This window comes from Haliaeetus leucocephalus, unplaced genomic scaffold, assembly GCF_000737465.1.
Source record: "Haliaeetus leucocephalus isolate CR32 unplaced genomic scaffold, Haliaeetus_leucocephalus-4.0 Scaffold83, whole genome shotgun sequence".
In the NCBI taxonomy this organism is placed as follows: Eukaryota; Metazoa; Chordata; class Aves; order Accipitriformes; family Accipitridae; genus Haliaeetus; species Haliaeetus leucocephalus.
In genome coordinates, this window is record NW_010972519.1 from 1501929 (window position 1) to 1521894 (window position 19966).

General features: G+C 39.3%; 1 protein-coding gene across 2 annotated transcripts; it reads right to left on the bottom strand.

Annotated features, from left to right (window-relative positions):
* Positions 1 to 1698: 1698 nt before the first annotated feature.
* On the bottom strand, positions 1699 to 19063 carry DCLK3 (doublecortin-like kinase 3). 2 transcript variants are annotated; one of them, XM_010582404.1, is made up of 5 exons: positions 18804 to 19063; positions 12408 to 14296; positions 4147 to 4279; positions 3059 to 3226; positions 1699 to 2177 (listed from the first exon to the last, which is right to left on the bottom strand). In XM_010582404.1, exons 1-5 carry the CDS (start codon positions 18877 to 18879, stop codon positions 1981 to 1983), a joined length of 2463 nt encoding a protein of 820 aa, XP_010580706.1. In that variant the 5' UTR covers positions 18880 to 19063; the 3' UTR covers positions 1699 to 1980. The 2 variants fall into 2 exon arrangements, with proteins under 2 accessions (XP_010580706.1, XP_010580715.1); XM_010582413.1 differs by having other exon boundaries at positions 1887 to 2174.
* Between the last annotated feature and the right edge of the window lie 903 nt (positions 19064 to 19966).

Consider the following 19966-nt stretch of genomic DNA (forward strand, 5'->3'; position numbering starts at 1 on the left):
GGAAAGCACTTAAATCCATTCTTGTTTTCAGGAAAAAGGGAAAGTCTTCCTGACTCAGGGCCTCTAAAGGAGAGGTGTGACATATCATATAGATACTGCTTGGGCATACAGTAAAGATTTGACTGGTTTGTTTCACAAATTCTTGAACTCCACAACAAGTCTTATTCCAATATGAATTAAAAATAAGCCAGTTCAATTGAAAGTGCAATTCTTCTTTAAGAGCCAAGTTGTCTCTACTTTCATCCATCATTTTTGCAGCAAAACAGTCACAAGTTGAAACAGAAACATGATGACAGTAGCCCACGCATTTTGGTAATTCAGAAAGTTCACACAAAATATTAGCACTCACCAAAAATAACATTCTGGTTCGTATAGTTATGAAAATGTTCTACTGATTCTGAAATGTTTCTGACTTTTCTCATTATGAAATACATAGGCAGAGCAGCAGCTCTGCAACTGTAAAATACCCTCATTCATTTCTACAAGCTATGAATTCAATGCTAATACCACTGATATTTTAACATCGATATTATTTGCTAGTGCATGGAACTTGTGGACAAAGCATTATAAAACAGACAACTCAAGTGCTTTTTGGATTTGATTAGTTATCCAAAAATTCTGAGATTCAAAAGCTGTTCTAGGTCATGGCCCTTCTCAGGACTGTATTTCCCCCCCCCCAGGATTTCTTTAAAAATGCATCCAATCAAATTAGAAAAAACATATGCAATGAAGAATCTGACACTTCCCCTGGGAGACTTTTCCATAGCCAACAAGTTGATGTTTTTCCCCAAGTTGAATTTTAATGTAATTTCATTGCATTGCCCATTCTCATGGAAGCAAAGAGAAAGAGTCCCCAGAGAAGGCAACAGGGGGGAAAAAAAAAAAAAAAAAACAAAACCAAACAACCAAACAATTGCTAAACTACACTGAAAAAGTGTATAAAAGCAATTCAGCTGTGAAGTGTATTGATGAAAGGGGAACCATGAAGGTAAGGGTTAACTTAAGTCACAAAAGCAGATTCCCAGCTTTCTCTTCTCCATCAGCACAGAAGAGCCACAGATGCATGAGGATGTCTCCTAAGAAAAAAATAAGTATGAAAAAACACTTGGGTTATCATTCCATAAATACACCTTTGGGAAAAGAACCAAAGTTCCCTTAGAATTGCTTGACTTCCTACTTCCCAGGGTAGGAAGAAAAAGCACTTTGAAAGCTGTTATTACAGTCTTGAAAAGGTATCAGCCATGTTATCTTCCTACTTCTTCTCATAAACAAAACTACCATACTAGACAGCACTACCATAGTTTTCACAGAAACATTGTACAGTCTATTGCTCTGTCCATGAGAATATCCAATGAAAGATGTTGCCAAGTGAGATATCATAAAATATCCGATTTAGTCTATAAAGATTTTTCTTCCCTCACAACTTAATAAATAGTATCTTGCTGCTTATTTAACATATCCTACAGCTAAAGAATATAATTACTTTTTTTTAAATTCCTTCACCTTCTCTATTGCTAGCAAGAGTTGGTGAAAAGACAGTTTAGAGAATTAGTGCAGGATGTGTATGCAGACAGCTATTTTGAAAACATTATAAACACAAAACTCCTGGAAGTTATCATACAAAGAGAGACAAAAGAAAACATTTCACAGTCATCGGTAGTGTCAGCCACAGAAGCAAATATTTGTCATCTAAAAGAGATACATAATGTAAAAGCCCAAATCAGTATTAAAAAAAAAATAATAGATACCCTCCAGGAAATATCTAGTCCCCACTGCTGTCAACAGAGAGACTCAAGTAACATCAGAGGGAAGTAGATGCAAATTTGATCTCTGTCCTTCAGAATCTCAGAATCAAAAAAAAAAAAAAAGCATAGCAATGGCCAGCAACAACTATACACTAAAGGCCCAATTAATTTAGAAAAGAAAACATAAATAATTTGTTAATCAATAAAAAGAAAACTAAAAGAGCTTAAAGACATTTCACGTGTCCTCATCCACAACTTCCTTCCGGCGCTGGGACCGGAAATGACGCTCGATGTTTATTGTCACTTCTCTCTGCAAATTTCTGCTGTTAGTTTTTCCAGCTGTTCTGATCCAAGGGTGCTGAAGCACTTGTCGTGCTGTGTAGCGTTTCTGGGGATCCACTATCAACAGCCTGGTTATGAGGTCTTTTGCTGCTATTATGAAAGAAAGAAAAGGAGGGAGGGGAGAAGAACAGTGACGTAATGAAGCTGACAGTTACACCTATACAAAAAGTCTTTTTTATTCTGTCTTATTAATTTTACCATAATGACTTTTGTGACTATCCCCAGGAGATACTCTAACAACTGAATTTAGAACTAGTGACAGAAGACGTTAAATCTCCAGCATATCTTTTACTGATATCATTCTCCCCTTCAGAAAGAGAGGAGAAGGTGAAGGGAATTTAATCTTGAAAGCATGCTGAAGGCATCAGGCTAGGTGTTCAGATTCACAGGAGTTCACATTGGGTATCTCATCCCTCAAGGAGCATAAAAGTCGTAGAATGCTGTTGAGCATTTTCTTTAAAAAGATTGTATAGGAAGAGAGGGGTTTTCCGGTTTCCGATTTTGAAGAGTACACAAAAGACACTGTACTAGCCTATAAGAAGGAAAAAACTACTACATGCAGACCCCATTGATCTCAATAGAAAAATCCACACTGCGTTCTGCAGAGCAAGGATTTCATTCTCAGCTTTTAGGATTTTTGCATACAAGTTTACAATCTAACATAAACCTGGAGATTATTTTGATACCTTTTTCTACAGAGACAATTCATAAAAGCAAGGTGAAGAAAACCTTGCTCTTGCCTCAGAATGGGAGCAATCAATTAAATCAATCAGACCTACTATTCAGATTCACAGCCATTGATACTACCAGAGGACTAAATTCAGATTTAAAGCAAACACAGAATCACACAAAAGAGGCCTGTAAGACACCCCCAAGCTCATTGAGCTCACTGCCCTGAACAAAAGGGCATTCTTCCCACTCCAGAAAGAAGTCTGTCACTTCTCAGATCTGCTATACATGCTGAATCTTACCTGCAGAAATATTGTCCCAGTATGGGGAAAGGAACTCATAGTGACCAAGCTGTATGATCTGAAACAGCTCTTCCTGATCACGTTCCTGACTGCGAAAAGGGGGAAAACCGCAGAGCAGAATGTAAAGGATCACTCCAGCTGCCCACATATCTACTTCGAGCCCATAGCCTAAGGAAGAAAAGACAACCCAAAAGTCCTGTTTTAGAAAGAAAACTCACAACTGGTAAAGAACTGTTTCTTTTTCATTCTATTTTCCAAGAGACACACAAGCTCTACTCAGTTTCTCAAAAAGATGAGGTCAGCAGAAGAATAAGTGGCTGGTACACCATGCTTACAAGCTGAGCTGCTCTGCCTGTTAATAACTACAGCTCTCACAAAGTGCCTCTCTTCTTCAACACGTTTCACAAACACTGTCTCACAAGGCCAGTGTCAACTGGAGATTAATTGAGAAAACAGCATATATTTCTAAAATAGTTCTCCTCAGATTCTCTTTGAAAAAGCACTAAGAGTGCCAAGTTTCCATTGAAATTGGATATAACTGGAGATGTGCAACCCAGCTCCACAGAACAAAAACCATAAATACCTTTCCTTGAGTCATCAACAAAACCGACTCCTTTCCAGGTCTGAATCTTTTTGGATATGATATTTCCAAAATTTCATCTGATGCAAAACATGTTTTGGCTTCTTACATAAGTTTAACATATATGTTCACGTTTTTGCATCATTAGGGGCCTTGGAAAGTTTTTTTGGTTACAGTCATGAAATGGGGCTGACTAGCCTCAGGTTGCAACATGAGCTTTTGTTCACTTCCCCACTTCAGCAATTACCATCTATGATAATTTATGGCTTATCTGCTTGGAAATCAGTGTTATATTACCATAGACATTAATAATGCAAACATGACTGATGTCATGCTTGTGTTTGTCAAAAGCTAAAAGGTTTCCTTTCCTTTCACAGATTACACTGCTAGCCAACCTCCTACCCTGTAAAGACATATCAGTAGGCTTAAACATTCTGGAATATATCCATGATTAGAAAGTGCAGAGGAATCATATGATTTACAACAAATTACATATATATGCACTCACCCTTCTCAGCAAGTATTTCGGGGGCAACATACGTTGGTGTTCCACACACAGTAAATATGGGTTTTGTAACTTGCTTTGCAAGGCCAAAATCTGCTAGTTTCAGTGTAGTAGACTTATCTGCATTATGCTGAACCTACACACAACAAAAAATACATATATTTAGTCCAGATGCATTTTAAGACAGCAAAAGATAAAGGAAGTAGTTAATAATAAACCGGAAGATGTTCTAATAATAGCACCTTCAAGTAAAGCAACATGAAATGGAAACAGTATTTTGATAAACAGTATTCAGAAAGTGGTTTTTTTCCCCCCATATACTAAGAGGGTGCATATATTTAAGAGGGCAAGCAATAATGGAAGAAAAAAACCCCTTTGCTCTACTAACTCTGTTACACTGTAATTTCCAAAAATGAAAAGGAGGAAGACAAAAAAAATAACCACGAGTCAATTACATGTTATTATTTCCTCTTGGGAAAGTAAATTCTTCTTTTCCCCTGGGAAAGCAAAGAAGAATGCTGTGGGTGTCTTTACACTTAGACATGATATTCCCAGGTAAACTACTGACTTTACAGTGTCACTTGAAAAGCATATCGCCATCATACCAGTCTAACAAAAAAGAAAAAATCCAAAACAAACAAAAGCTTTACTTTCTTTACAAATTACTCTGCTACTCTACCTGCTGCCCTGAAAATAAATAAGTCACAATCATCACATAATAAGAGTTGGAGAAATGGATCCGTGCACAACGTCCTCCTAAACCGGTCTTTTCAGCAGTTCCCATCTCCTACATCCACCTGGAAAGTAATCAAAACACTTCTCCCCATTCTAATTTTGTACGCATGGGTCTTTAGCATTAATCTGTAATACAGTTAATGAAACATTATTTTCGGAAACAAAATACATCAATGACAGAGAGAGTGGGATCAAGTGCACCCTCAGCAAGTTTGCAGATGACACCAAGCTGAGTGGTGCGGTCAACACACCTGAGGGATGGGATGCCATCCAGAGGGACCTGGACAAGCTTAAGAAGTGGGCCCATGTGAACCTCATGAGGTTCAACAAGGCCAAGTGCAAGGTCCTGCACATGGGCTGGGGCAACCCCTGGTATCAATACAGGCTGGGGGATGAAGGGATTGACAGCAGCCCTGCACAGAAGGACTTGGGGGTGTTGGTTGACAAGAAGCTCAACATGAGCCAGCAATACGTGTTTGGAGCCCAGAAAGCCAGCCATATCCTGAGCTGCATCAAAAGTATCATGGCCAGGAGGTCGAGGGAGGTGATTCTCCCCCTCTACTGCACTCTCATGAGACCCCACCTGCAGTACTGCGTTCAGCTCTGGGGTCCCCAGCATTGGAAAGACATGGAACTGTTGGAGCGGGTCCAGAGGAGAGCCACAAAGATGATCAGAGGGCTGGAACACCTCTGTTGTGAAGACAGGCTGAGAGAGTTGGGGTTATTCAGGCTGGAGAAGAGAAGGCTCCGGGGAGACCTTATTGTGACTTTTCAATACTCAAAGGGGGCTTATAAGAAAGACAGGGACAGGATTTTTAGTAGGGCCTGTAGCAATAAGACAAGGGGCAATGGTTTTAAACTAAAGGAGGGTAGATTCAGACTAGATAGAAGGAAGAATTTTTTTATGATGAGGGTGGTGAGGCACTGGAACAGGTTGCCCAGAGAGGTTGTGAATGCCCCATCCTCAGAAACGTTCAAGGTCAGGTTGGACTGGGCTCTGAGCAACCTGATCTAATTAAATGTCCCTGCTCATTGCAGGGGGGGGTTGGACTAGATGACCTTTAAAGGTCCCTTCCAACCCAAACTATTCTATGATTCTTTATTCAAAGGCCAAGTCATGAAGAATGTAGCAGTGTAATTAAACACATCAGTATTCTTAATACTGGTGACTGATATTCAAATATTCTTTAAGAGGTAAAAAATGTCATGAATTTGCTTTAAATGAAAAGTGGTCTGTCTCTGAAACTATGGGGAACAGTTCAGCAGCTAAAATGTCTACAAGGAAGCCAAGGAAATCTGGACTCCAGCTTTGAATAGACAAATTGGAATATAATGCAACAGGTATACTCCATATTTTAACGCCTCATACTTTGCCATCAGACAGTACTTGAGAAAGTAAAAAATTAAAGACAGTTTCTTTTATAAGACAACTAAGGGCACAGATGGGACAAAATTTGCTCTCCTACAGTGCAGCCGAGTAATCCCCTTTCACCATCGTTACAGAAACTGTAAGCATTTATCCAATTTTCATTAAGCAAAAAGTTTTGGGTTTTTTCCCTTTTTTTTGTTTTGTAGAAAAAGTGTTACATTACAAAATAAAACATTATAATTTACTAATCCCCTTTTATCATCTTTATAGAAAATATAAGCACTCTAGTTTTGATTAAGCAAAACATTTTGGGTTTTTTTCTAAAAAAAAAATGTATATATATATTTTTCAGTATGAAACTGAAAATAAAGTTTACTACAACCATGCAGTCAAAACTTCTGCAGGAGAAACCTAAAAGGCCATAACCATTTTCTCTATTACATTAGTCAACTTCATGATGATTTTTGCCATGATGCACTGTGGACACAACAGCTGACAAAAATGAAAAATAAATTAGAGGTAACAGTTACTTTCTAGAGCAGCATCTATCCACAGGATGTATATTCTAACAACAGGGGTAACAGTGGTAGAATGCTAAAAAACTTCACAATTTAAATACTCAATTTTATATATATTATGAAAATATGAGCATGAATATATTGCCCTATTGTATAAATAACACTTTTAAAATTATATAAGAAAACTAGGTCATGTGGAATTTCAACTAATAGCCTGCATGCTACTGGACTAAGACAATACTGAAATGTTTGTATAAATTTTTAGAAACCAGCAGGGGAGTGGGGAGAGTGGAGAACACACTGGTCTTAATCCCAATCCCAAAATCAGCAGGAAATGTCTTGCTTTCTAAAATACACTGTTGTACTTTTTCTTTTCTTGGGATGCCAGATTCCTAATCTCTCATCACAGCACAAGGTGGCAACACCACGCCATCTGCTCTTCCAGGACAAAACCACTGAGCTTTCATTTTACTTAAGAACCAAACAGGTAGGAACAGCATGCACCATGGGTATATTTTCACAGCTTTGTGACAATCATTTCAAAGACAGCATGTAACCTGTCAGTACACCTGAAAACCTTAGCCCAGAACTCCTCAGCATCTTCACTAACACTATGCTCAGATCAGCTTAAAGTCAGCTCGGGCAGAGTGAGCATTCCCTTCATCTCCAGCTTTGTACTCTCCAGTTTACATTTCCATCACCTGGCATCACTTTGAGCACGCAAATGTTCTTCACTGTAGAAACAAAAGCTTCTGAGGTTGCTTTTACTCCTTCCTGAGGCCAGACTACTTACTCATAGCAGTATCACAGAAATGTACAACCTGCTCAAGAGAAATCTAGCCTCTGACATCTACAGTATGTGCTCTATGAAATGGTGAGAACAAAGCAAAAATGGTAACATTAAACGAACACACTAGCCTTACTGTGATACCTAAAAGACAGCTATTACTGTTTCTGCATTCAAGACTACAAAGAATGGTTTCAAATGTCCATTTAAAAGTGTTGCCTTGTCTCACCTGCCTATAGAGTTAATTGAGATAAGGAAGACCAGTATTCAGTAAGCTTTCTATAGACAACCAGTTTAGGCCATACAACTACTTTTGTCCTTCAACTGCAAGGGAAGCCAGTATCTGGCAGTCTCAGATCAAAGGCAGTCAGAATTGTTCACTACTGTCTCAAATACAGACACCATAGCATAATATTAGAATATTGTCTGAGCATTTCTAGCTATCCCAGCCACACATCCAGAAGATTATAATACATTAATACAAAGCCAAGTTCATCTTCAAAGAAGGGATGAACTAATCTTTTCCTTTTCTCCTCTCTGTTGATGACTCCCAGTACTTCATAGTCTTGTATGTTTTCACACCTACCTTGTGAAATCCATCAGGGTGTTTAAGATGATGATTTCTAGCATTAACATTTCCCTGTATGCACATACATATGGTAGCACAGATTCTTCTTATAGACGTCATGAAAGCAAGCTAGCCCATGGGATGTTTTGTATATTAGAAATAGAGCTAAAGAAAAAGTACTGCCTACATGTTTTGAGTTTCAGGCATCCCTTGCTGCTAGCTAGAAGAATGTCTATGAAAAATCTTACAGAAGATTCCCTACGTATGTTTATCGTACCGAAAGCTCTTGACAGGTAACTGGTTAAACAGGCTTCTAACTCAGAAACCTCTGACAGCACTTTGTGTATATGCAAATAGTGTCACAAAAGCAAAGTTAAAGGACAGAAAGGCTATACTTCAAGTTCTCATACATACATGAAAACTTGAGAGAAGAAGGAAGGGGGGGTGGGGAGGGAAAAACCTCAAACACATAAAAAGCTGTAACACTGTGTCCTGGTTTCGGCTGGGACAGAGTTAATTGTCTTCCTAGTAGCTGGTGTAATGCTATGTTTTGGGTTCAGTATGAGAATAATGTTAACACACTGATGTTTTCCATTGTTGCTAAAGGAATGTTTAAACTAAGTCAAGGACTTTTCAGCTTCTCATGCCCAGCCAGCAAGAAGGCTGGAGGGGCACAAGAAGTTGGGAGGGGACACAGCCAGGGCAGCTGACCCAAACTGGCCAAAGGGATATTCCATACCACGTGACATCATGCCCAGTATATAAACTGGGGGCGAGTTGGCCAGGGAAGGATGTATCACTGCTCAGGAACTGGGCATCAGTCAGCAAGTGGTAAGCAATTGCATTGTGCATCACTTGTTTTGTATATTCCAATCCTTTTATTATTATTATTCTTGTCATTTTATTACTGTTATTATCATTATTAGTTTCTTCCTTTCTGTTCTCTTAAACTGTTCTTATCTCAACCTACGAGTTTTACTTTTTTTTTTCCCCCGATTCTCTCCACCATCCCACTGGGTGGGAAGAGTGAGTGAGCAGCTGCATGGTGCTTAGTTACCAGCTGGGGTTAAACCATGACACATGCTGATATTATTAATGAAGCTGAGTGCTAAACAACTACCACATTAGTATGTTTGGGAAGCATACAAGGAGATGAGTATACAATCACAAATACAACCCTCCCCCTTTCCCCAGAAGGGGGCAAGGAGGTGACTTTGTATCTTTTACAGCTGTAACTTGGAAAAAACACTACTACACTTTGAAATTAATTTTTCACTCACAAGTCAAGAAATGCCAACACCTGTAGAATTAAACAGTCCCTTAGCTAAAAACCTTGCCAGCAAATTCTGGTCCTCCATGTAGCATCAAAGAAGCGACTGGCTTCTTTTCTGGGACCAAACATACCACATTGCTCATCCTTGGTAGCAAAAGTATTCTTGCTGAACACCTAGTCCTAAATGAGGTGATTCTGTTACCAGATGGGAGGGAATCGGAGCAGTTGTCTTCACACCAGCTGTCAAACAGATTTTGTTTCTGTAGCGCAAGTTACCACCCTTCTGCCTCAGAGCTATGCTGCAAGGAGCCTGATCACTGTGGGCAGACACAGCAGTGAAAGAGAGGCGGAAAACAAAAAAGAATGGTGGTGGACTGTTACAGAAGTTTATAACCAGAGGACAGTTCCATAAGAGAAACAGTAGTGCAGTGAACTAATAATTAAACCAGGTTTCCAACTCTCTCCTGTGCCAGTAATTTTACAATTCACTAGACATGAAAGTGTATTTCCACCTTTTCCTCTGCAGGGACAGAAACAGTTTTCCTTCTTTCCCCAGCTGCTTATTTTTGTGAAATTTATGGAAATTTTTTTTTCCCAGTTTGCTGCTTCTCTGTCAACTCTGATGGAAATTAGCCAGGACATCAAAAGTCATTAGGATCAGGGTTAGATTCTCACACAAAGCACATTTACAGTAGACAAACACATTTCCTTAGTAAAACAGACCAAGGATCTTTTCTCTTCCATTTCCCGTTTGCTGGAAAGGGTTAGGGAAAAACTGTTGACAAGAAAATACAAAGGACAAGAAGAAAACCCCAAAGTAGGACAAAGAAGCCAACAGCCTAAAAGTACATACCTATTTCTGTCCTCCATATACAAATAAAGTCTAGGAAGACTAATTCAGACTTAAACATCTGCAGTGTAGGAATCTGAAGAGAAGCAAGAGGTACCCCAGAACCATGGACATCCCCTGAAGGAAGCCAGCACTTCCAGAACTGTGTTTCCTCTCCAGAAGGCTGCCCCCAGTCCCTGAACCACAAACAGCGGAGGAACCCGTGAAATTTGCTTCAGTACTGTTTGTTATTGTTCAGCACTGGCTGACGTTAGGATTAGTGACAGCTCTCCTTCCTACTCCACCGCTACTGCCCTAGTCACTCTGAGGAGTCAGAGGCAACACATTAAAAAGTCAGAAAAGCCAGAATCTTGGTCAAATGCCCTGTATTTATAGGGATGCATATTAAATAGCACGTGAGCTATCCAACACTATCAAGAGCTTATAAACTCATTCGGCTTGTTGAACGGACTAACTTTTCAAAAGGTTGCTTTATATAAATGATATCTAATACAGGTGTTCACAGCCAATTAGCAGCAAGGTGAAACTGGAACAGGTACAATTTTCTTTCCCATAGTGTTTGGGTAACACTGTTCTCATACAACAAAATACCTGCAGGCTGGGGACCAGTCTGTCCTTGAAAAATATTTTCTGTCAGAATGGGCAACATGATTATTTCAGTGCTACACAACTTTGCCACTGCCCAGGAATCTCTGTTTTGCAATGCTGTGAACTAAACGTGAAAAAAAACAGAATGGACCCGTATCTTGCCTCTTTTTGCTTACCTGCATTGCTGCGATGATTACATATTATAGAAGGAAATGAAACATCTGGTCTCAGGTGTTTCACATGCCCTAGCTGATTTTCAACAAATAGGAAGGAGCAGCGCCTGGTTCATAATGGAAAATCAGCTTCTGGAAAAAGCCCTGCAGTTCTAAGTGAAGTTTTGTTCTAATGGCAAAATGAGGCATGAAGGCAGGGCCTAGAAGCCTACTTCTTCCTGCAGCAAGCCAGCCACTTGCCCTCACTACCTTTTATTTACACACAGAGCACATATCAAGGATTTTCATCAGACTAAGCAGGATGCATTGCAAGACCTAGTACAGATCCTATTGGTTAGTCAAAAGGTTTGGGAGCAAACTGTTGAGGCCCAGCCTTGTTCATTCAAGCTCTGCACGTCCTACAGGCTACACTGCTGCTCTTCTCCATAAATTCACACTGATTTCTTTCCAAAATTAATTCCCTTAAAGAACTGAATGGCACATAGGACTAAATGATCTATTACCTTTTTTTTCTGACTAACTATGATCTTCCACCAGCAGATAAAAATCTGATTTGTTAGAGACAGGCAAATATTTGGTATCTATCAGGAAATTTGGAACCCTAGTACAAGAGTGTAACACATGATTAGCGAGGGAGAGTTGTTTACTGTTACTGTTCTACAATGGGTGTCTTGTCAAGTGTCAATACTGCAAACATTTCTATGCCTATTCACACATGTGAGTAACTATTGACTTCAGTGCTGGATGCAAAGAATGTAGCCTCAGAAATGTGATAGAGAAAAGAACTTTTCTCTTTGGCATGAAGTTAGTATTTGAGCTGACTTTAGTGCTGTATTTCACCAAAACATTCACATTTTACTGTCAGAGTATTTCAATCAACTGCATCATACTTCTGCTCCTAAGAAAATAAATTGTCACAAGATAGAAATCACTACAGTAGAGGACCAGCACAGCAGTCTGCAGGATGTATGATTGCAGTGGGCAAAAAGTCCACCAAATAAATAAGTTAAATTAGCAATTTTAATAAATTTTGGTCTGCAAGGAAGATGCCTTGTAATACAGTGTAATTCATGCAAAAAAATTCATCCTTGCATACCTAAAAGTCAGATACTAAGTAACGGGCCTGATTTCCAGAAAAATACAAATGCTCACTACCCCTGAAAGCCAGGTCATTTTTATTTGAATTTCTATCTGCAAGCACTGCTATCTGCAATGCACAGAAGATCTACATGAAGTAAACTGTAATAGTAATTTCACTTCAAAATTGTACCCATTTTCCCAAACAATCCTGCCACAGCACATTATCTCTGCACAGTATTTGCTTAAAAATATTCAAAGATCCACAACTAAAAGAAAAATAAATTCAACTCCTGCACATATGCAATGTGTTTGCTAATACTTACCAAAAGATTCTCTGGTTTGAGGTCCCTGTGGACAATGTTCTTGCTGTGGATATAAACCAGTGCTTCACACAGGTCAGTGATCATGACAGCAGCATCATGTTCCGTGAACTTCACACTTTCTATGATTGCATCAAATAAGTCCCCTCCTGGGACATACTCTAGGATTAGGTAGATCTCAGCTTCTGTCTCATACACTTCAATTAAGCTTACTATATTGGGATGAGAGAGACTCCTAATGATCAGAATTTCACTTTCCATCATGTCCTCTTTCCCCTTCAGCTTGGATTTATCAACAATTTTCATGGCATAGATCTGATTGGAGTCACAGTGCCGACATTCCTTCACCACTGCAAAGTTTCCATCCCCGATAGTTCTGCCAATCTCATAGTGTTTTTCCACATCAGCTCTGTTTTTAATGGCATGCCTCCGGCTTGTGTTTTCCAATCCCTGAGGCCTGTTTTCTTCTTTATTCACTCTGCGCTCCCCTGTTTTTTCTCGTCGCATCATGTCACTCTCTCTACGCATGATATTCCCCTCTCTTCTGGCACCCTCCTCTTTAGCCCTTTGTCCCTCTCTGCCCTCCCTATGTGTTTTAGATAGTTTCTCAGCATCCCTCAGAGTGTCTTTCTTTAGCCAACCACTTTGGTTCATTACACAGCTACTTCCATCCTCTTCCTTTGCTTCATGAGTTAGCTGCAGCCCTTCTAGAGCATTCTTCTTGATTTTTACTACTTCCTTCCCATGGTTTTCATGTTTCTCCACATCCCTTTCCTTCTCAATGCTCCTTTTTTGCTTCTCCAGCTCTTCATTAACATTCCTATGTAGGGACTTCCATGTCCTCCTACAGCCATTATCTTTCCAACCAACTTCCTCACCTTCCAGACAAGTTTCTGAAGATTTTCGGCAATTCCTGATCTTTGCATTTCTTTCTACATGGTACCTCTGACATGCACCTGTGTTCAGGTCTCTGTTCTCAAATGAGGCCTCAGCCTGCCTTTCCCTTTGTAACTTTTGCCTGGCCTGCCTTTCCTGTTCGCACTTCTCACACCTCACCACCTCCTCTGAACTCTCTTCTAATCCCTCCTCAGGACTCCTCTCATGGTTAAGGTACCTCTCACTTTCTCGGGTTTTTCTAGAAGGCTTCACTCCTTGCTCACTACCCCAGCTCTCTCTAGTCCACTTTTTTTTGATTCTCATTTTTTCTTCTTGCTTTGTCTTGGCTTGACTTTTTCCTTCATGTCTAACTACCAGTTTGGGAGACATGTCTTCACTGCAGTTCTTGGTAATTTCTGTCTCATCAAAGCCACTGTCCACTTTTGAAGCCTTGTCATACAGCCTGCTCTTCAGTTTTTGTGACTGCTCCTCATTCTCCTGAATGGCAGCACTGGCAGCATATGGATTTTCAGGATAAAGTTCTTGTAATACCACCTCCAGGTTCTTCAAAGTGAGGGGCTCCCTCCCCATGGCTATGAATGCATCACCTTCCCTGAAGAAGTCAGAAACACTTCGGATTTCTCTGCCTCTCAGATTGTAAAGCTTTCTCACACGGTCATTCTTCCAGCGTGGAAATCCCAGAGCTTCTGATATGTCAGCCATCAGCTGTTCAAAGGTCTGGACCGATCTCCTGTTGAGAAGCAAGGTTATCCTTCTGAGTGTGTGTCCGCCAGGTTTCACCACTGTAATAATCCTTGGCTTCACAGGGCTGTGTTCTGAATGTATCGTGTGAAAACTATTACGGGGATTAAAAAATGGGGACCTATGAGCACTTTCACTCAAACATGGTTTTCCATAGTTTCCACGACCAACAGGAGGACAAGTCCCTTGTAGTTTCCTCTCTTTTACTTTTGAGCTTGCATTGTGTAACGAATAGCCAAAGAAGCCTCGGCGTCCTAAAGCAAAAGAAGAGCAGGCATATTATTAATTTTGCATAATCAGATCTTTCTGATGTGCTACATATCACTGTAAGTTACCTTAGAGAGTAAGGGTCGGTGCATTCAATGCTTATAAAAAACTTTAAATGCCACTAAGGAATAACTCCACATACATGCAACTACAAATATTTTCAAGTTTGTGAGAAAATGTAAATGCACTTTGTGACAGAGAAATGGCATTAAAAAAATAATAATACTGGAAACAAATAGATCCTTCTCCTAATCCTCCCATCTTCCAGACATCCTAAAAAAAAAAAGGAGTTACTTGTGCCAGGATTGCATCCAGATTGTTTAGCATTTTTTTATGAATCTACCTACCATGAACTCTTTCAATTCCTTTCTGAACCCAATTACAATTTTGGCTTCTGTAAACTCTGTGGCAACAAGTTCCACAATTACATTGCATTAAGTAAAAGAAACTAATTGCTTCTGTTTTAAAATTGCTACCAGATGGCTATGTGTGTGCAACCTTATATTCTTATAATTATCTCCTCTTCACTTTCCCTGGACCATTCATTTAGTTTCTAGACTTATATAACAAATTAAGTAAATGAGATTCTTTTTAAAATGCATTACTTTAGCTACAATTTTACAGCAATTTTGTACTACATTTAAAAGTAATGTAATTTAATTTTTTCCTTTAAAGAAAGGCTATCTTAGTTTTGTTTGATAATTGGAATCCTGGTTTTCCAATATTTTGGTTTGACTTTTCTTTTCTAAAAATTATGTAAAATCAAAGTCCTTTATATCCTCTACGCACATTAACAATTTTCCCTCCAATATTTCATCTTAGAAGACCAACCAAAGAAAACAGCACCATTTGTTACATGTAATTCTGAAAAAGAAGAACTGAAAACGAAACACGTGGCTAGGGAAAAAACAAGCTATAACATAATTCACTGTCTATAAACACAACACTAAGCTAAGAACAAAAATGTCCCCTTAAAGTACTCCGATTTCTTGTACTTATTAAGATTAAAACTTGATTACAATGCAAGTCTTTTCAGCATCAAGAAAAAACTTTCAGAATGAGATCACAGAGCATTTCCAACTCCATTTAACAGTCTTGCAGTTCAGTTGGGAACAAACATTCAATATGCATGAACTAACAGGACCAATCCAAAAGAAAGCAGCCAAAATGATTACCAAACCATTACCAGGAAATTCCCAGACACAAATGGCTTATCTCCCAGAGAATCCAACCCATTTTCATACATTACTATGATTACATAGTCAAAGTACAGTGGACAAATCCACAAAGGAAAATCTGTGCATATGAGCGTTCCTCCTGGTGCTGGGGTTAACACACTTGTTCAAGAGTTCTGGCAAGCTTAAGCCTAGTACATTTTGGTTTTCAATTGCTGAAAAGCCATTTTCAGTATTTCCAGCTATGTATTTTTATTTGTCCTTTTTATCAAGGCATAATAGAATGAAGAGGAAATATGCCTCCTCACCTAGAACAACAAACAAAAGGGAAAACTACAGTAAGTGCTGCAGCATTCACTCGCTTTGCCTCAAAAATAGCATATCCAAAAGGCCAGGGGTTGAGTGGGGAAAGCGCACGAGGAGACACTGCTACAGACCTCCACTCTGCTGTTGGCTTTGTTCAATGTACGATGATGGACACTTCTTAGCTGTAATACTCTCACCAGCTAAGCGCTGTGTGCCCCCCAGCATGTCCCTTAACTCTTGGCTTCATTTTCTTCCTCTGCCAAATGAGGTAGCTACTTCTTCTCCAAATAAATATTACAAAGAAGCCCAGCTGCCAGCTCGCTGATTGAAGACATAAGCATTATATAAGAGCTATGTGTGACTAATGCCTGGTGGTTGTACAAGTTATTTCTGTCTTAATTCTGCTTTTTAAGGATGATCACCTGTTATCAAAAGATGACTACATATGTGCTAGTGATTTTTCAGTAATCAGCTATTTACATTCCACCCAGAATAAAGCCTACTGTGAATGGGGAAAATAAATAAAAAAAAAAAAAAGAAAAAAATCAGATGTAATAACAGTTCTCTGAAATCTAATTCAACTCCAGAACATGTTGGTTACCAGGAACTGCCGAAGCTCTGAATTTAATCAACATTTCCAGATTCTTGCGTACCCACTGTCATCAAAGCATTATCTTGCTTATGGGAACAGCATGTGACATTTTTACTGCTTATAATCTTGGTACAACATAAAAGCAATTCTGCACTAATAATGACTTTTCCCACGGATTATGTTTCTTCCAGCTATGCTGCCATTATCACACCTTTCTATAAACCATTCATTTTAAGTGCCTGGCTGCACCGTTGGTTGGTTCAATTACCCAAACATTAATTATGTTTCCTTTCTTCACTAAATCTGCTAGGCTTTAAACAGAAACTAAGTTTATTTTTTAATTCTATAACTAATGGAATAAGAGCAGTTTTATGTAATTACTAAGAACAATCCAGGAATGTGTTTCTGTGCTTTTTAAACTGGCTTCATTCCTAGCCAAAACCAGTTTGACACAAGCCACAAGTGTATATATAATCATTTTAGGAATATGAATAATATTGCATATTTTTCTAAGATGAAAAAGAAAGTGTGAATGCTTAAATTGATGCATAAAGGAATCTCCTAATGTTTTCTGAGAAAAGACAAAGTGTCAAATTTTTCAAAGTCGTGGTCACAATAACTATATATTACATAAAATAAAAATTTAATTTAATTTGCCTATTTTAATCATAATTTCTGACATTTTCCAGTTATGCTATATTTATTTTAGCTGATACACAGGGAGCAAGCCTCAATCTGTCAGGACAGCGCACACACTTAAAGCAGTAACAAGCATTTCTAGAAAGCCTTCAAAGGTCACACACATACACAAGTTCTATAGCTACAATTTATATTGCTTCAAAATCTTGTTTCCATATTTATATGCAAGTGGGAGAGGGAGGAAGAGGGAAGTGGCATCAGAAAAACACTTCAATGAGTCTGAGTACTGGCAAATTATACAGCAGAGAAAAAAATGTGGTTTTTCTCTTACTGTTTTACTCAGAGCTAATGGTTATCAAATATACCTATTTCTTATAAATGTTAATATGGATGGATGCATGCATCTGTCTATTTTTATCCATATACACATCTATCTACATATGCTTGTGTATTACCATGTATCAATATATAGGATGATGCAAAAGATTAAGAAGGCAGAAAACTGTAGGGAAGCAGCATAGCCGAGGAGGCTGCTGAGGACTGTTGCTGTGGAAGGGCAGGGGTAAGGCAGCACAGCTAGTCAAGGGTACCATGCATGCCACCTAAGCTGTGCATATGGGCACAGAGAAAAGAAAACTGGGTCTCACAGAGCAATACAGAGCTCCAGATGATGAAGACATGACAGTCTTGTAGGGTAAACAATCACACCAAGTCCCTAGAGAAGCAGGGAGGATGGGATGAACAGGGATTTAGGAGCTTGAACAGGCAGCAGGAACAAGAAGTTTAGCACCTACTGACCAGAGCACAGGTGCTCCCTGGAGAGAAAATGGTTGCTGCAGGGAGCACAACTTCTGTGGTTCATTTTTTAAAAGCCAATTCACAAACCATTTGTGATAGTCACAGCCAATGCCACTGAGAGGGGGAGAAGGAATAGGGGGGAAACTACAAAAATTCCTCTAGAAGACCTTTCCTTATAAGGTTTTGGCTCATACTCTGCACCTGGAGTAAAATAAAGTGAGTTCAGAAGCTCTGAATAACATCTATATACAGAGCTTCAACCAATGTATATCTTAAGGAATTGCCTGGCTACACGCCCTACAGCAGCAGAGTAACGGAGTTTGCCAGAGGTCACCTATTCTTGCAATTAAAAATGTATTGCTGCCATTTGTCCTTCAAAACTTACCCCTTTCCTTGACCAGTCTACAAGTTTTTGTTCATTAATTAAAGTTATTTCCATTCATCTTGCATTCCTTCTTGGCTCTTCTGCTTGAGATCATAGTTTCAGTAATTAACTGAATGGTTTACCCAGCAGCTAATTCTGCTATCAAGTCACAGGCTGCAGTAGAATTAAATTTTTTACGAGTATTACAACACAATTTAAAACAGAAGGCAACACTGAAATAGGATCTAGTTATGGCATTGCTTCCTGTGAATACGATGATGTTATTTAAGCCCTGCAATTTCTTTAGAGGGCCTTGGATCAATATGAAAGCCTCCACTTAAAAAAGCAACCGTGAAAACTCCCCAAAACATTAGCAGCATTCTTCACACAAGAAAAGTTGCACACGACAGAAACTGTGGATCTGGGAGTCATTTTAATATATTGGTCCCAATATAGCATAAACAAAATACTGTTTCAAATGGGAAGGGAAAGAACAGCACTAAAAATATCTGGTTTTTCCTTAAGCCCCAGCAATTCCTGCTGAGGCCATGCAAAACAAAGACCACAGGAGCCCAAAACATTTAATTCTTGTCAAAGTATCAACAAGTATCTTAAAGTACTTGAGGATGAAGAACATCTCTGGCCTTTAACGCAGACCAGCCAAGTATGTAGTTCACACAGGTTACCAGTGTGCATCAGCAGTCGGCTCCAGGATGCATTCTAAGTCCTCTAGAAGCATGCAATCTTGATCTCCTCTTCTTTCTGCAAATTATTAAATGTTGCAACTTGCAGGGCTAGTGCACACTGTTAGTGCCCAAGACTGAAGTAGTAGTATGACAAGACTCGATGTGCTAAATTAGTTACACGGAAACAAAATATGATCACAGGCATCCTTTTACCGCAAGTAAATTTTGCATGGGTATTATTTACAGCCCTACTGTTGGAAAAGCTACTGGTGAATTTTTCTCTAAAGAGCCATAGCTGTAGCACTCTCTCTTGCCTTCCCTCCTGCTCAACCTTACCTCCCTGCCATGCTTTACAGCGTTTTCGGGCAGAGATTTTGGTTGAGTCAGGACTAGTGGTTATTTCAGCAACAATGAAAGGCAGTCACACTGTGTCAGTTTTATCCAGATAAAATCCTGAGTAGAAAAAGAAAATCAAATTTCACAAGGACTGGATCAAGACAGTGTCAAACATAGCAGGACAGTCCCTGCCAGTTCCAGCCTGAGCAAGTTCCAACAGCTCACACAGCTCAGAGGTATGGTGGACCTTGAGGACCCTAGCACGCTTCAAGCCAAGCTTCAAAAATGTCTTTTCCCCTGTAATAGCTACTTCAGTAACTGCTAGAGGAGGGCCAAGCACCAGAACTGAGAATACAGTTTGTCTCTCTGTCCTCTTGGCCATCCCATGGTGCTCCTCTGTGTAGAAGCTGTTTAATTCAGACAAAAGCAGACAGAGCAGATCACGAGGGAAAGGAACATCTGAAAATGGGGCATTTAGAGGTATTATGCAAGCCATTTTGGTGGCAAGTCAGTGTCTGGCTGCTTTCAAAAACCCCACCAGCTATCAGGCCAAGAAAGTAACGTTAATTAGAAAAAGTAGAAGTTGAGCAGTTGAATCAAAAGTTTGGGACTGAGTAAATGTGGCTGGACTTCTCACAAAGATACTGAGAGTCAATAGGGAAACTGAGGAGACTGGAAATGGCATGTCAGAAGGGACACTGGAAGAAAACACGGAGCACAGAAATTTTGCTACCAAAGGAAACTAAGACTATAGACAAACA